The sequence below is a fragment of the Sesamum indicum genome, linkage group LG9 (assembly GCF_026168435.1).
Source record: "Sesamum indicum cultivar Baizhima isolate 11 linkage group LG9, ASM2616843v1, whole genome shotgun sequence".
In the NCBI taxonomy this organism is placed as follows: Eukaryota; Viridiplantae; Streptophyta; class Magnoliopsida; order Lamiales; family Pedaliaceae; genus Sesamum; species Sesamum indicum.
In genome coordinates, this window is record NC_142665.1 from 17,595,510 (window position 1) to 17,611,399 (window position 15,890).

General features: G+C 32.0%; 1 protein-coding gene across 1 annotated transcript; it reads right to left on the reverse strand.

Moving 5' to 3' along the window:
* Positions 1–2,103: 2,103 nt before the first annotated feature.
* On the reverse strand, positions 2,104–9,835 carry LOC105178227 (uncharacterized). The gene is made up of 15 exons (XM_011101653.2): positions 9,572–9,835; positions 8,608–8,683; positions 8,127–8,251; positions 7,551–7,604; positions 7,023–7,136; positions 6,794–6,913; positions 6,570–6,705; positions 5,477–5,647; positions 4,867–5,025; positions 4,080–4,186; positions 3,659–3,749; positions 3,240–3,538; positions 3,016–3,132; positions 2,606–2,732; positions 2,104–2,450 (listed from the first exon to the last, which is right to left on the reverse strand). The coding sequence occupies exons 1-15, from the start codon at positions 9,718–9,720 to the stop codon at positions 2,220–2,222; spliced, it is 2,076 nt and encodes a 691-aa protein (XP_011099955.1). The 5' UTR covers positions 9,721–9,835; the 3' UTR covers positions 2,104–2,219.
* Between the last annotated feature and the right edge of the window lie 6,055 nt (positions 9,836–15,890).

Below are 15,890 nucleotides of genomic sequence, written 5' to 3' on the forward strand. Positions count from 1 at the left end.
TAAGTGGACCTCAATAAGGTTCATTTTTAAACTCAAGCCCAGATCGTAGACCGACTCAATTGAGGCCTGGACCAGGCGTGAATGTACTTGCTTTATTATTACTTTTTGAATGATATTGAGGTCTTTTTATAAACAATTACTTAAATTTATAATTGTCTTATGGAATAATAAATAATAAATTAAATCACAAGAAAATTTATATATAGAAAAATAATAGTTAAGAATATATAATGAATTTATATAGTAATTAGACTAACAAGCTTAAAATAATAAACTCAAATGATAATAAATTAAAAAAGGACTTAAAATATTTTTTTTTTATAAAAAAAGAGTATTAATAAATTAAAGTACTAAAAATTTAGAAGTAGCACAATAAAGTAGCTTTTAGAATTTTAAAAGTATAAAAACTATTGGAATAGTCAACTTAGAAGAATAAAAATAAAAATAATATGCCATGCATTATTTAAACAAAAAGCCCAACAGACTTGGCTCAAACCCGATCCAAGACTAGACAGGGGCTACTAGGCTGGGTTTGGTCCTAGGTATTGATTTCTAGGACTGGCCCAGGACCAGCCATGCTCCAAGTGGGCCTGCACCGGACCAGCTTATTTTTTTATTGGTTAAATCCGATCCAGAGTTGGATTAGCCCAGTCCGGCCCACTATGCATCTTGAACCAAAAAAACTAAGAATAGAAGAACCTTTCCATATTCTCCAAAACTAAATGAATTTGGTTTTGAAAACTTATTGGTGCATAATGGAGAACCATTTTGCTCCCTGAATCTGCGGAACTGAACCACTCTATGTTTTATGGTTCCAGGAAGCTGCATTCAATCAACATTTTGGTTACATAGGATGAAATTTAATTAGCTGAGAATTTTGTCTTTGTCTAAGTTAAGAATTAATCTTACCAAATGGGTTGCTTATTCCGATAGCTCGTTTCGCCTTTTATCCTTTGATGAAGAGCGTAAGTTCCAGTTAATACTTTTCATCAATGAAGAAAAATGGTCCAAAATATTGGATCCTAAAGACTTGGTGGTTGGGTAGGAAGCCTATTTCGACGATAAATGGACATTACTTACACAGTCAACATTCTACGTGGATGCTGATTTGACAAATAATGGTTAACCACCACCACACAGTCGGTCGTCAGAATTTTTTTATTCATTATCACACCTATACAATAGTTCTTACATATTCGTTCAGTTTATTCAAACAGACACCAGTACACATACTAGTGTCTAATGTCCATAAAACATTACATCCTTATCATGTGTTTCTATGGGATTGCTGATGTTCCATGTTAATAATCAATGGCTTAAAATATTTAAGAATAATGTCACTAGAACATATTTTATTATCACCTTCATATGCTTGACTATGCGCCATAGCAACATATAGCCAAGGAATTTCAGCCTATTCCATAGTTTGCAACAAAATATATGGATGAGAAAAATGTGATTTTATTGATATGAATTCGTAAAAAAGTTTAGATCAGGCAGTATTAAACATCTAACCTAGCTAAGTGTAATAACTAGCTAATTAGCTGATTATTCATTTTATGTTTAATCGACCATTATTTGTGGACATATTGAGGAGTTGAGTAGGTACCCTCCTTGATGAAAATTATTTTATATTGTTTATATTTTATATTTAATTTTGGATTTTTCTGATTTATAATTTTTATTTTCAGGAGGCTTATGAAAATGCTAGAGGACTAATGAGCCATGTTCCTGCGGATGTAGCTGAAACGCTTTTAGGGCACCAGATAGATAATAACTTATAATGACAAGTGGATGGAAAAAAAGGTTGCGTCTTCATGATGGGGTCAGAGGCTGAATTTATCACTTTAGGAAATTGTCCCTACATCCCCATTGCACAACTTGCTCAGCCTTTTCAAGAAGATTGCTTGGATTAAAAGTTTCATCACCCCCACTACACCACTTACTCAATTGAATGCTTTTTTTTAGTATGCATCACTCCAAATATTCAATAATATAAGCTCAAAGTTGTTATAAGTCATATTTCAAGTTAGAACCAACAAAAAGAAGGAATTTAGTGTATCAATTGAATTTGAACAAGGATATAAAAAAGAAGTCACCCTAAACTCATTCCATAAATCTCAAATGGCGTCCTATTGTAGATCTATAAAGTGATAACATCATAAGAACTATATATTTTGAATGAAAAGATAAATGATTTTTTTTTTATGTGAATCCATTTATGCAGGACCTTCTAAACTGATATAATCATACATGACTTCAGTGAATGGCCCTTCACTTCTTACTTGTGTTAAATATATTATATTTCTCCCAACTACAAGTTTACTCCCTGCTACATCAATACTGTAAAAATGGTACGATCCACGAACGCCATGCCTTGCTAGTGCATTGTCCTTGCCTATCACCCCTGTGGTGAAATCTGGAGGTGATTTTCGATTATTGAGACGCACCTTCAAATATAAAAGTAGCCATTGATATTCCACATTACATAAACACACATGGTAACTAAATGAAAAGTATTTCAAGTAATTCAATGTTAATTCTTTCATGTATGTTATATTGACATGTGAAAAAACATACTAGATATATTGAAAAATGATCTTACTTGTAACTCAGCATTATTTGCGGATGCAAGCGCCAATTGTAGAGTGTAATTTGCCCCTTGAGAGACATTTTTGAGGTCAAACAAAATTTGCCATATTGTTGGTATGAACACATCATTTCTCACTTTCCTGATGTTGCAATACTTATGATTTCAGTAGAGCTATTGAGTAATATTTGTTTCTATCTTAGTAATCAAAATGGATAATATGCTAGAAATATATAGAAAATAGACAAAAATATATCTACAGTATGGTAAGGGGTTCTTGTTTGTTGTTTCACTATTTAATAAGAGATTAAGAAAATTTAAAGGGCTTCTGAAAGCTATATGTCTATCAAGAAGGATGCAAACTAATCTCTTGGATTTTTAAAAAGAGAAAGGAAAAAAAAAAAAGACACAAATAAATATTGTACCTTGTAACATGTGCAAAAAACCAATCTTTTGTATAATTACTGGTGCCAATTGTGAAAACTAGATCATTTTGTGGATACAAATCTTGATAACGAGTCCAAAGTCCATACTGTCGAAACCTGTTGATAAGAAAGAGAAATTATAGTAAGGAATCCACTACACAAAATACAAGCTTGATTTTGAGAGATTTTATCTAGGCGCACTATTTCTGAAATTTGATGCGAACTTTTCAATTTCAACTCTGTATTTATGTATCTTGAATTCCGGGCTAGGATCTGGAATAAAAAACTCAGCAGCTGAGCGATCAGGAATTCCAATCTCCCATAAAGTTGGACCTTTTCTTGGAGCCTTAAAAACCACATTTCTTGCCTTAACATTAGATCCTGGGTAGATAGTGATGTTAGACGAATATTTGTAATCCCCAAGGGTTCCGAAAACCCATGCAAACAAGTTGTAGGTTCCAGGTATCACATTTTTAATCAAGAAACTCCCGTTATGATTTGTTTGCGTCCAAAATTGATAACCCTGATAAACAAGTATTACTAGATTTAGTTAGAATCCAAGTTAAGGAATCATATATATATATTTTTTTTGTCTTTTTTCAAGAATGTTTTCTATAAAATAAACGAAAAGAAAAAGATAAACCTTGCTTTGAAACTGCCATGACCCAGTTGCTCCTGGTGAAGCCAATCCAACATAAGCTGAGGCTCCAGGCATGACATGCTTATTCTTGTACCTTAAGAAAAATAGATATTTTTTGTCATTCTATTACAAGTATATAAAAATTGAGATTTCTTTTCGGCCTTCCAATCTTTGATAAAAAGGAAATAATAGTATAAACAATTAAAGGATATTTTAATGAATAATATTGTAAATGAAGATGGTTACTAATTTATACCTTCTCCTTATTTGGGAAAAATAACTAAAATTAAATATATTTTATTCAAATTTCAAGGCAATAGGTTCTTACAATATCAAAGGGGTGTCATTAGTGTAATAAAATACTGTTAATGATGCAAAATTTATGATATAATTATATTCATATTTTTGTTGAAGTAATACATACCAGTCATCAACAAATAATTGGCCGCTTACAGTTCCCCTTTTATTGGCTTTAACAAAGTCTTCTGAAAGTGGGAAGCTATATGGCCAGTTTTCTATCTCCTTTTGCATCTGATCAGTGACAACCCCAACCCCCATCCCCAATCCCCACAACCCAATCCCAAAAAGAAGAAAATAGAATGAGCAATAATTAAAAATATATAATTTTCTCTAGATGCATCATGTTGCTTAACAACAATCCATTAATCCAATCTCCAGTACTATATACATATCAATAATGGTTGAAAATCAATAATTGAAAGTTGTTTGATTGTTTTGAATTTCATGAGTATGGGCAAATAGCATTTTTCATATCATAACTTAAGGGTTTTTTATTTTTTTGTCTCATTGGTTATGAGATTATCACTTTTGATTTATAACTTTAAAAATGTAACACTTTCGGTTTGATCACATCTTTTTGTTAGATACTTAAAGAAAAGACCACGTGGCCATTAAGTGAATGAAATAAAAGTGCTACTTGTTAAAAGTTATGGGACGAAAAGTGAAAATCTCGTAACTAATGGACTCTTGTAAAGGCCCTAATAGCACACTTTAAAATATCTAACAGAAATGTGGCATAGGGCTAAAAATGTTACTTTTAAGAAGTTACAAAACCAAAAATATTAATCCTATAACTAATGAGACCAAAAATAAAAAGACCATATATAAGTTATGGGTTGAAAAGTGTTATTTACCCTCATGAATGTGAATAGTGTGTAAAGCAACAACTAGTTTTCAATAAAAATTAGTACCCTTTGTTTGGCATTGTTCCAGAGGAGAGAAGGATCGGAATTTGTAGAAGAATTTGTGTTTAGATAAACGAAAACTGGGCCAAGAACCTTTTTCCAATACTCTTCAGTCTGAAATTTGAGATCTATATCTTTTCCAACGTAATGTCTGCTCATAAATACCTTTGACATGGACAACGTATTAGTAACAATAAGAAATGTATACCATAATCAAGAAATCTCTCATTTTTAAATTTAGATATGATTTGCTATTATGTGCTTCAATTTCATCTTATCCTTTTCATTTTCATATAAGGAAATAATGTAGCTAAAGGAACATGGGTGTAATACAGAAACACTCCCTATCTTTTGTAAAATTACAGTTAGACCTATGAGGATTGTCAGTGTATTGGTTTCCAAAAGGATGTTTTTATAAGCTTTGCTTTTGAATAGGGGGCTTAGTTGCAGTTACATCTTAACCTTAGGGAGCGTCGCTGTAATTCTTCAAAAAGACAAAAAGTGTTTGTGTATTTTAGCTTACCGTCATATGATGTTAAGTAATTTACCCAATAACAAAGACTTTTTATCCGTTTATTTTCTACAAAATCATTATTTAGCAACTAATTATACTTACAGCAAGCACAGTTGGACCAACATGAGAAGTAAGATCTTGTTTATTAGGTCCGCCTGTACGAAACTCATTGCTGGGTGTTATCATCCAGAAACCCATGTGAGGATCACTGCTTATCCACCCATGAACTTGGCTGTCTTGGTTGTCACATGAGTAGAAGTACTTATCATCCACCTAATTTATAAGAACATAATCACGCAATCATGCCATGAGTTTGATCCACTTGAGCATGTTTACCTTAAAAGCATTGAATTTTTTTATGTAATAAGGAAAAACAAACTACTAGAGATTTAGGATCAAAATGCAAATTTGGTCCATTAATATAAGTGGCAGTTTCAGTCCAAATCAATGTTGATATTTGCAATAAAAAACTACAATTTATGAAAAATGGTAATTTTGGTCCAAAAAACTCTAATTTGGCTGGAATTTGCCTTGCATACGACACCTAGAAATTGAGGAGTTTTAAACTTTTCGGCGAAATTGAATTTGTTAGACAAAAATTGTAATTTTTCATAAATTATAGTCCTTTATTACAAATCTTGAATTAACTTGGATTGAAACTGTCACCAACCCTATGTTAGTGAACGAAAACTGCATTATTCCTTAATGCAATTTCAGTCAGAAATAATATAACTTTGGTCCACTAACATACGAGTGGTGGCAGTTGCAGCCCACACGATCTGCAATAAAGGGCAGTATTTCATAAAAATGACAATTTTGGTCCAACAAGTCCTAATTTGGGCGGAATTTATCACATGGCCTGCACACGAAACCTAGATTTTGGGTTTTTTTTTTTTTTTTTTTTTAACTTTTCAGTCAAATTAGATTTTCTATACCAAAATTTCCATTTTTCATAAATTACAATCATTTATTGCATATCTTGAATTGATTTGAATTGAAACTACCACCAAAGTATGTTAGTTGACAAAAATTGCATTTTTTCTAGAGATTTATTACAACTTACTGTTGCAGTGTTAAGGAATAACAACATCAACTTCTGTTTGCAAGTTCTATAAAAAACCAAATTTGAGGTGTCATGTCTACTTTTAAATGTTAAATTATGTCTCCAAATAAGAACTAGAACAAAAGAATTTACCTCCCCTTTGAACTCGGGATTGGTTGGATTTGTTAAGAGGACAGCTTCCTTATAATCAAGAATCTTGCCAGTAAGACGATCACCAGATGTTGGCATAATCCTTTGCCTCTCATTTGACATAGCCATGTAGTGAAACCTTCATATGGAAATAACTATATACTTGGACCATTTTTAAGCAAGAAAAGTGTATATACAAACTAAAAGAAACGTGTTTTTAAGTTTACTTGTCTTTCCGAAGCTTGAAGACAATTCTTCCTCCTTCGATGTCAAATGCGGGCCATCCCTTTAAACGTTCGAGCACAGCATATGAATAGAATCCAGGCGAGCCGCGCAGCATTACATATCTTATTTGCAAATTGAAATTCAAAATCAGATATTTGTGAACTAATAAAGACTTATATGAAATTTTTGGCATAGATGAGAAGTTAGGGTAGGTACGTATATACTACATACCTTTTATCAACGTTTAAAGGAGCGTTTGAACTATTAGAAGTCCATATTCTGGTAAATGAAATTTCTATTTGATTTTCGTTTTCTACTATGATCTTGTAACTTGTTCCTTCTAAGCTGCAAAAACAACAAGATCCAAACATTTTTGGATATTTATAACATTGATAGAGTTATATATATGTGTGCGTGCTAAAATAATATGAAAGATTAAACGTATTTTTTATCACGTTACTTAAGTTATTTGGCATTTTCGTCCTTTGAACTTTTCAGAGTAGGGTTTTGGTTCAGCGGCTTTCTAATTTTTGCGATTCCAATCCTTTTTTTTTCATTGAGGACAAAAATGCATTAGTAGAAACAATATGTAAGTCCAATTTTAAAAGGTCATGTGAAATGCACATGCATTTTGTGGTGAATTCCATTAAAAAAGGGACAGAAATCAGAAATACTAACTTAAGAAGTTAAATGACGAAAATGCTAAATGATCAAAATTACGAGACCAAAAATGTCACTAAACCTAAGATAAATGCTTACTTGTCAACCAATGTGCCACCTTCTGGTACCTTGCTCCAAAAAATATTCCAGTGCCTGCAAATTTAGTGCAATGAATATTCGTTACGCAATTAAGCTCTCATATTTAATCAAGAAACAAGCAATTGGGGTTGCAATTATGTGTGCAGCATACTATATATCTGAAACCTTTCTACATATATATTCTCAAATACACACACTATGAGGGAAAAAAAAAAAATACATTAATTATGACGGAAATTTGTGGTAGATAACCTGAAAAATTCATCACAACATTGAAATTGTGACGGAAATTCCACAATAAAAAGGATGCCGCTAAACCACCTGTCTCAAATCACCTTTGAGAGACATTCGTATATATTGAGGATTTGCGACGGGCGATAAGAATACGTAACAAATCTACTAGGCTAAGTTCGTTTCATTCAGACAGGAGTTTTACGACGAACAGATATTGTCGTAAAATTTTAAAAAAAAATTGTGAAAAAAATTGGGAGAGTTGTCCGTGTGTGTTTGTGTGGGTGGGTGAACCTTATACTCAAACAAACCCCGAAAAAGAAAATCATATGGTAATTTGTTTACCCTCTGTCATCTTCTCTACGATCTTGTGTGTCGAGCAAATTGTCACTCCCTTTGTAAGTCACACTGGTGATTGCACCACCTGGTACTGTCAGTGTTATGCTGACTAATCCATTACTCATTACAACCTGCAATAAATGTTAGAGATTTTGTCAGCTACATAGTTAATATGTTAAATAACAGCGGGTTCTTCAAATTTATTATAATTATGAATGTATCTCGTTATTAGAATTATAAATACCTTTCTGAAATTAATAAATGTCTAATAACAAATACCTCCCTATAATTGGTTGCCACGAGGGATTTTTGTTAGATCATTTTTAATTTTAAAAAGATATTTATAATTTTTCAAATAAGAACGAATAACTGTAATTATGGCAAATTTTCAAAAGAATACATTAGAATTTAGTCTAATTTAAGACATGCATGTATTCATCAAACCATAATTAAATTGTTGTTGGTCAATGAGCAAGATTAGCTTTACATGCTGATCCTGTCGAAGCAATTGCACAGCCGGAGATGACAAATCAACTTGATTATTGTCTTCCATAAGCTTTTTACTGCAATAACGAAGAGCCCATTATCATATTATAGAGGGAAAATTGCAGTAACACCCCTAAAAAATGGTCAAAACACTCAAAAGACGTTTATACTATCGGTAATTACACTGACACACTTATCATTCGTAAAGTGATCGGAAAAGGCAAAAGGACTTGTTTGCCCCTCTTGTCATGCAGAGTAATATGTTTATATATAAAAAAGAATGTAATTTGTCAAAATTGTTGACATTTAGTCCTTTATATTTTTTGGGTAGCAAAGGTTCTATAGTTTTTTAATTTTTTATAATTTTAATACTTCAATTACTCAAATTTGTAAAAATTGTCAGGAAAAAAAATGTGACCCACGTGCTTTTTTTTTTTTTTAATTTTGGACTTTTGTTCCCATTAATCAATTTAATAGACTAAAATTATAAAAAATTAAAAGATCGAAACTTAATTCCTAAAATTTTGACAGGAACTACGGTTTGGTCAACTTAATTATAATACTTGATTCGTCCTGAATTAAGTGCTTCGCTTAAGTTGGGATGGGCTGTCGAGTTTTAATGAAAGGAATATTTTATAATTCGTTTTTTAAAATTTATTATAATTATAAATATTTTTTAAAATTAATTATTATTTGACAAATACTCTCTTGTGACAGTTCATTATGAGGGGTTTTCGTTAGACGTCCATAGATTGAATATTTATAATATTTTAAATAAAGAAAAAATATTTTATAATTATAACACATTTCAGAAAATCCCGTCATAATTTATCCAAACAGTTAACCACCTTAATTGAGATAAATATAGCGGGTTTAACTCAATCCAATTCTTTAATAATATTAAAAAGCTAAAGAAGAAATGAAGTAAAAATAGAGCTGTAGGCTGCACAGGTCTATATACGTACCTATGCAAACTCTGGGAACAGCCAACCAAAAAGAATAACTGCAGAGCCACTCCCAGAATCAAGTAATGATTCCACCAATGCCGTTGCCGGGCCATCAATCTTCCCATTCTTTCGATCATTTCCAGCACAATTTTCGCCAAAAATATCATGAAAACGGAAGGGAAGAAGAGTTCAAACTTAGTTTGATTGAACAGTAGAAAATGAAGCTGATAGACACTGCTATGCTTCTTATAAGGGATTAGGCAGATAGATTGTTGAACTGAATTTCTCCTAACAAACAAAAATCATTAGTCTGATGAGGCCTCAGGGACTCTATATATAAGGGTTTTTCGTCTCTTTTTTTAGGAAAAAGAAAAATGAATTTTGTTTATAATAAATCGAGGTATCGGATTTTATGATAAACTTTTGGTTTCTTTTACTGCTCAGGATTCCAAATATTCGGTCAAGAATTGTATGTATAAATTTGAATTTTCAAGAAGTTGTAATGGGTTTAATTTCTATCAGATTCTTATAATATAAAAGGGTTTAATGCAATTTATTTATATGATATTATAAATGAGCAAATCATCCATAAAAAAAATAGCAATTTACCTCCTGTGCTTTTTAAAATAAGGCAATTTACCTCCCTGTCTAAAGAGGTAAATTGCTTCATTTTAAAAAAATATGAGATAAATTACTGCATTTTAAAAAATACAAAAAGATAAATTACTGCATTTTAAAAAATAAAAAGAGGTTACTTGCTTCTTTGCAATATGACAGGCGTTACTTGCATTTTTCCCCAACGTAAATGTAATATATATTCATTTAATTAGAAGATATATATAATCTTGAAGTCAATTACAGAATATAATCTTGAATGCTTGTGTTTTTATTTTAGGAATATTTCATTGAAATAATTCAATAATTACCATAACTAGATTTCCTGATATAGAACTTTTCATGATTAGATTTCCAAACCCTATTTACTATAAGTACTGAGCCAGGCTCTTTAATTTTTTAAATAACTTTAACTATATATCGTCTGAATTCTTTGATAAATTTAAGTAAACTTTGCGGTTATAATTTGAAAGAAAACTTGACCAAATTATTTGTATTCAGCAAAGAAAAATGGTCAATTTGACTTATTGATTATAGACAGGGAGTTATTAAGACAGACATGGGCAGTATAATCTTTGACCAAGCGAATGCATCCATCCATAAAATGAGATTACGTACATATTATATATATTTACATATATTACAGGATTATGAATAATTTGGAATCGATTTACATTTCTTAACTTTTTTATGATATCCATTATAATTCTATAATTACATAATGTAATATTATTGAATTGTTTATATATACTAACAAGTAATTTGGAATAAAGTTGAATGATGGTGGGTTTCTGATGAAAATTGGAACAAATTAATCTGTATTTACGGATGTCAAATGGGGTGGTTGAGTCGAGTTCAAAATAGATCGGGTCCAAAATAGATCAGGTCCAAAATGGGGTCAAATGAAGGGACTCAATATAGGTCCGCAAATGAATCGAATCGGTCAGTATGAATCATTTTATTAATTTGATTTATAAAAGTTTAAGAATTTCAACACAATGAAAAAGAAAAAGTCAGTATCTGGACTATAAAATAAATAGCTATTACTTGTAATATAATACGACTAAACTTACACCCTCACCTATTTAAATAAATAAATTAATTTATTTTATTTAGATTTATAGAAAATTTTCATTTTAGTAAAACTTAGCTATAAATAAAATAGAGGACAACTAATCTTTTAATTTTAATAATTTTAAATAATTTATGCAAGTGCCATAACTTTTTAATTTAGACTTATAATCTATTAACTAATTTTATTTATATATTAATTAAATAATTTAATATTTTAGTTATTAAAAAATACAATTTTATATAGAGATTCAATAAAAAAAGGTTAATAAAATAATTTAAATTTAAATTAAAAATTGGTAAAAATAAAAAAAAATATAGGTCATATTACTCATCTTCATAAATATTGTTTTGATACCGCTTCTATATTTTGATAATTACAGAAATACCCTAAGTGCATTTCTGTCCTTGAAAATTATTTTAAAGGTTGACCTAGTCAACATGGGCAATTTAGATTTTAAAAGCTGCCAGAAGTAGTTTTTGTAGTTTTTCAAAAGGTAGGGAGGTTTGTGTCAAAAGACAATAAGTGAGGGGGTTTAAATGTAATTATCCCTACAAAATAATAAAATCACACAAAGATATAAAGAGTGTGTGTGTGTGTCTAAAAGTCTCAAAGGTTCTATTCAAGATACAGTTTTGGTATGTATGCGACTATCGTGATTCCTCAAGCCCGAATACTAATTTCCTACTATTGGAGCTGGAAGTTCTAGTCATACCGTCCAATCCTCTAAGGTTTTCATATGACGATTCACATGAGTCAGTTCAGTCAGTCGACTACATTGCCAACTAACTCACTAAAATTTCATAGACGACTTTTATTTCCCGCCGATGAAACATGGCACTACAAAACTTAGTGCAAGTCACAATAAAACTCTTGATACATTGTCTTGAGATACATTGTCTTGAGATCATCGACTTGGAACGTTTCAAATCAACCCTTAAGAGCTGGTCTCTTAGTAGCCAACCTATGCGCAAACCAACTCCACGAGTTTGACCTTTCGATCTATGGATATTTATTACGACATTGAAACATCATTTAATGTAAATAGTAAGCACAACAATCATATAAGTCAATAATGAATACTTACTCTATTCATCTGGATAATATACATTGAGAAAGATCAATGAACAACAATCATTCCAATTGGCTTTCTCGTCACCTATACAATCTCCCACTTGACCTGATAACCAATTACCCGTATAACTCAGAACCTTCTAAGCATGAGCAATCTGCGATACCGACTAAGTATTGTAGGTCTACTATATTTTTCTACTGAAGCAACAGGGTCAACGGTCCCTCACCTATTCTTACCATCACTACCTGCAGATGGTAGTTATCTAAGAATTTTTACCGAATCTTGTGATGAGATCTCAAGCCCCGTGGCTTTTGTCCTAACTTAGTCATTAGCCTCTAAGGCAACTACTAGTTCGGTCATGCTAGGCATCACATCTATCCAATTGATGTAGTTTTCAATCCAAACCTTTTAATAAACGATTTCGAAAGTCACCGTACATTTGAATTTATGATGAACATCATGGTATCTATTCATGCTGCCTAGCAAAGATTTAGGAGATATCAAACATCTAAGCTTTCTCATCAATCTTTCGTGGTTGAGTCTTGAACAGCTTAACTCTCTATGTAGGAATCCGACTCATTTCATGGAGAATTGCGTGAATGATGCTCGTGCTTTAATGTTTTCCAACATCTTAAATTCATTCCAAATAAATAAGACACTACACACTAAACAATTAAAACACTAGTATACTTCGACTGACCCTAAAATCCATTACAGGGCGAGTCATACTCCATACGAGCTTGTCAAAATGAATATTCCAGTTACACAAAATCTCAAACCTAGTTTCAGTTTCATGACAGATCTTACGGCTCCATGCCGTTGATCCAAACCTAATGTCCAACATCGCTTCTCTATGTATTATTTTTATCATAATCCAATTGATCGGATCGATTCAGAGGCCTTTACCATTCAGGTATCTGAGGTGTTTTGGCCATCCCTCGAGGAACTGAAATATAGTTAGTGGAATTAAGCCGATTACAAATTATGTTTGTATTATTCTATATGAAACTTGCACAAATCAGACTCGAAGTCTGATTTGTCTCCCACTAGTCCCTTGACCTATGCAAGACCTTCCCATATGCTCTAGGACTTTAAGAAACATGTTTGCCAAACCATATCTTATACGACAACTAGATCACGACTACCAGGAAATGCCATGTTTGCAATCTTTTCCTAGTCTATGTCTAGATGGGTTAAGGTAATTCAGTGAAAACTCGATTAAACAAAATCCAACAAGATTTAATTTCTCTTTTATTAGCTACCACTCAACAATGGTTCTTTCAAGAAGATTCCATTCTCAACTGAATATTCAAGAACTCCCACTCAAATACACTCCCCTTTGATCCCATTGAAAAATGTGTAATTTTATAGCCAATTTGGTTCACCATTCTAAGTCTAATTCCCAAACCTACCTAAGGTCCTTAGACTTATGAACCTCTTGATACAAGCCCCTTTTGATCCCATTAAAAAATATTTAACTTTGGCCCTGTGTATTCAGTAACCTACAAATGTCTAACTGGATCCAATCTAATAGACCATTTAATAAGTCCACTTTGTCCAATAAAGAGCTTTACTGTCTTTCTTTCTTATAAATAACTTGTAAGTTAGTCAACTCAATATGTCTATCGTTGGACTTTTTGAATCTTCCAATTTCCTCATCCTTAACTAGAGGAAACCATTTTAGCCTATGGATGTCAAATCCGTAAGTTAATCTTGATTATCCATTTTTACTCATTTGATATTGAGTGTTCATAATCGAATTATAGGATAAAGACAGCTGTGTATCCAACTTAGCAGACAAGAATAGTCATTCTTTGTCAAGTAAAACAATTTTTATTGATCAAATGTACGTGATGTAAAATTTGTATGAAAAAATGAATATACTTTGATCATGCTAGGTTAAATAATTTCCTATCAAACTCTATCCTAACATTGCTATGATAAGCCTAACAAGTCCCAATCCTTTGCAGCAGCAACATCTCGATCATTGCTAAGCTTTAGGACCGTTAGTCTTAGCTTTCTACTTTTTATCACAACCTCCAAACCATTTGCAGATTACGAATAATTGGTATCTAATACCAAAAGTATAACAGTAAACATGTTATTACTCAAGTTCAAATGTCCCTTCATTGGAGAGGAGTTTACAACACTCTATCTTCCAATGTCCTTTTTATGGTAGTTAATGCATATATCATTTGGAATCTTTGACCGGCCAACCCTCTCCCTCTTTCCTTTACCTCCCCCTTGTAGTGTAACAGGATCAACACTCGAAGTGCTAGCAGCAGTTGATGTTGTTTTAGCTTTCTTTCTCTTTTCGGCTTCCAACATCCTTGTCTTTCACTTTAAAATTCGAAATCTCTCTCACTAGTACTGACATTGTAGATTTTTCAATCGTGGTCTCTTACTAGACCAACATTTTCATCAATTTATGAAGGTTTTTGTCAAGCCCATTCATGTTGCAGTTGACAATAAATGCGTAGAATAAGGGAGAAAGAGACTGAAGGACCACGTCATTGTACGTCTCTTTTTCAAGATCAGCTTGAGGGCTTTGAGCTCCCACATAAGGGATAGCATCATCATTCCATGCTCCTATACAAATGATCCTTTAGTTACTTTAGCTCCAAAGAATGACTTCATTGCAGCATATCTAACACACTAATTCGGGACCGCACAGACTTCTTGCATTCAAACATACTCGACCCACATCATCCGGTCTTTTGTACTGCTTATAAATCTTGTTGGTCATCGAGACTAGTATGATGTTGTGGACCTGCCGGTGGTCAGCATGCAACTTCTCGAACGCCAAGCATTCTTCAGTATTTGACCCTTGTGGCAAGGTTTGAGGAAGATCAATATTCAGAATGTAAGTTTGGTTTTCAAAATCTAAGACTATCTTAAGATTTTGCAGTCAATCGTTGTAGGTTATTCTATCAAATTTACTAGCATCAAGTATTGAAGTTAGTTGATTCTTAGACATTTTTCAATAAAACGAAAAAATAGTAAGTAGATTATAGTAATATTAAGTTCAAAGGACTTGTCTTTAGTCCTTAACCTCTTCCATTATTTTTGCGAAAACCCATCCCTCTCAAATGGGGTTTTGGAAATAACCATTTCCTAGTGGACTTAAATGCAATTCTCTACGCACCGCTTTTACGATTCACATAAAAAAAAGTCTTGTAAGCATTGTTTTCAGAACTAGACCAGGGATCAAACCGGTCAAGTTATTGGGTTACTAGTCCAACCGAATTAAAAAAATCGATTGATGCGGGCATTGTAATATACATACATATAACATATAATACATTATACACCAATAGATTACATAAATACAATTTATAAATTAATACAATTTATAATAATTTGACAATAAAAAGGCACAGATCTCTTTAAGGAAGCAAATTAAGTTAACATTCAAATTAACTAACAAAAATTTAAAATTGGAAAGCTCCCAAATACATTATATATGAATTGATTAAATAAACAGGTTAGTTATAGGGCTATAACTTGTCATGGTAGGAGCATTCCCTCGTGTAGCAGTCTCACCAGTGTTCGTATCCGCATAAGTGTAGTTGTAT

Bases quoted from the DNA above. Each gene is read 5' to 3' on its own strand.
- LOC105178227 (XM_011101653.2), bottom strand. From the start codon at position 9,720: ATGATATTTTTGGCGAAAATTGTGCTGGAAATGATCGAAAGAATGGGA. The intron at 8,252-8,607 runs GTAAAGCTAATC...CATTTATTGCAG, and splicing joins TGCTTCGACAGGATCAGCAT to GTTGTAATGAGTAATGGATT. The intron at 7,137-7,550 runs GTAAGCATTTAT...TTGTTTTTGCAG, and splicing joins GGTGGCACATTGGTTGACAA to CTTAGAAGGAACAAGTTACA.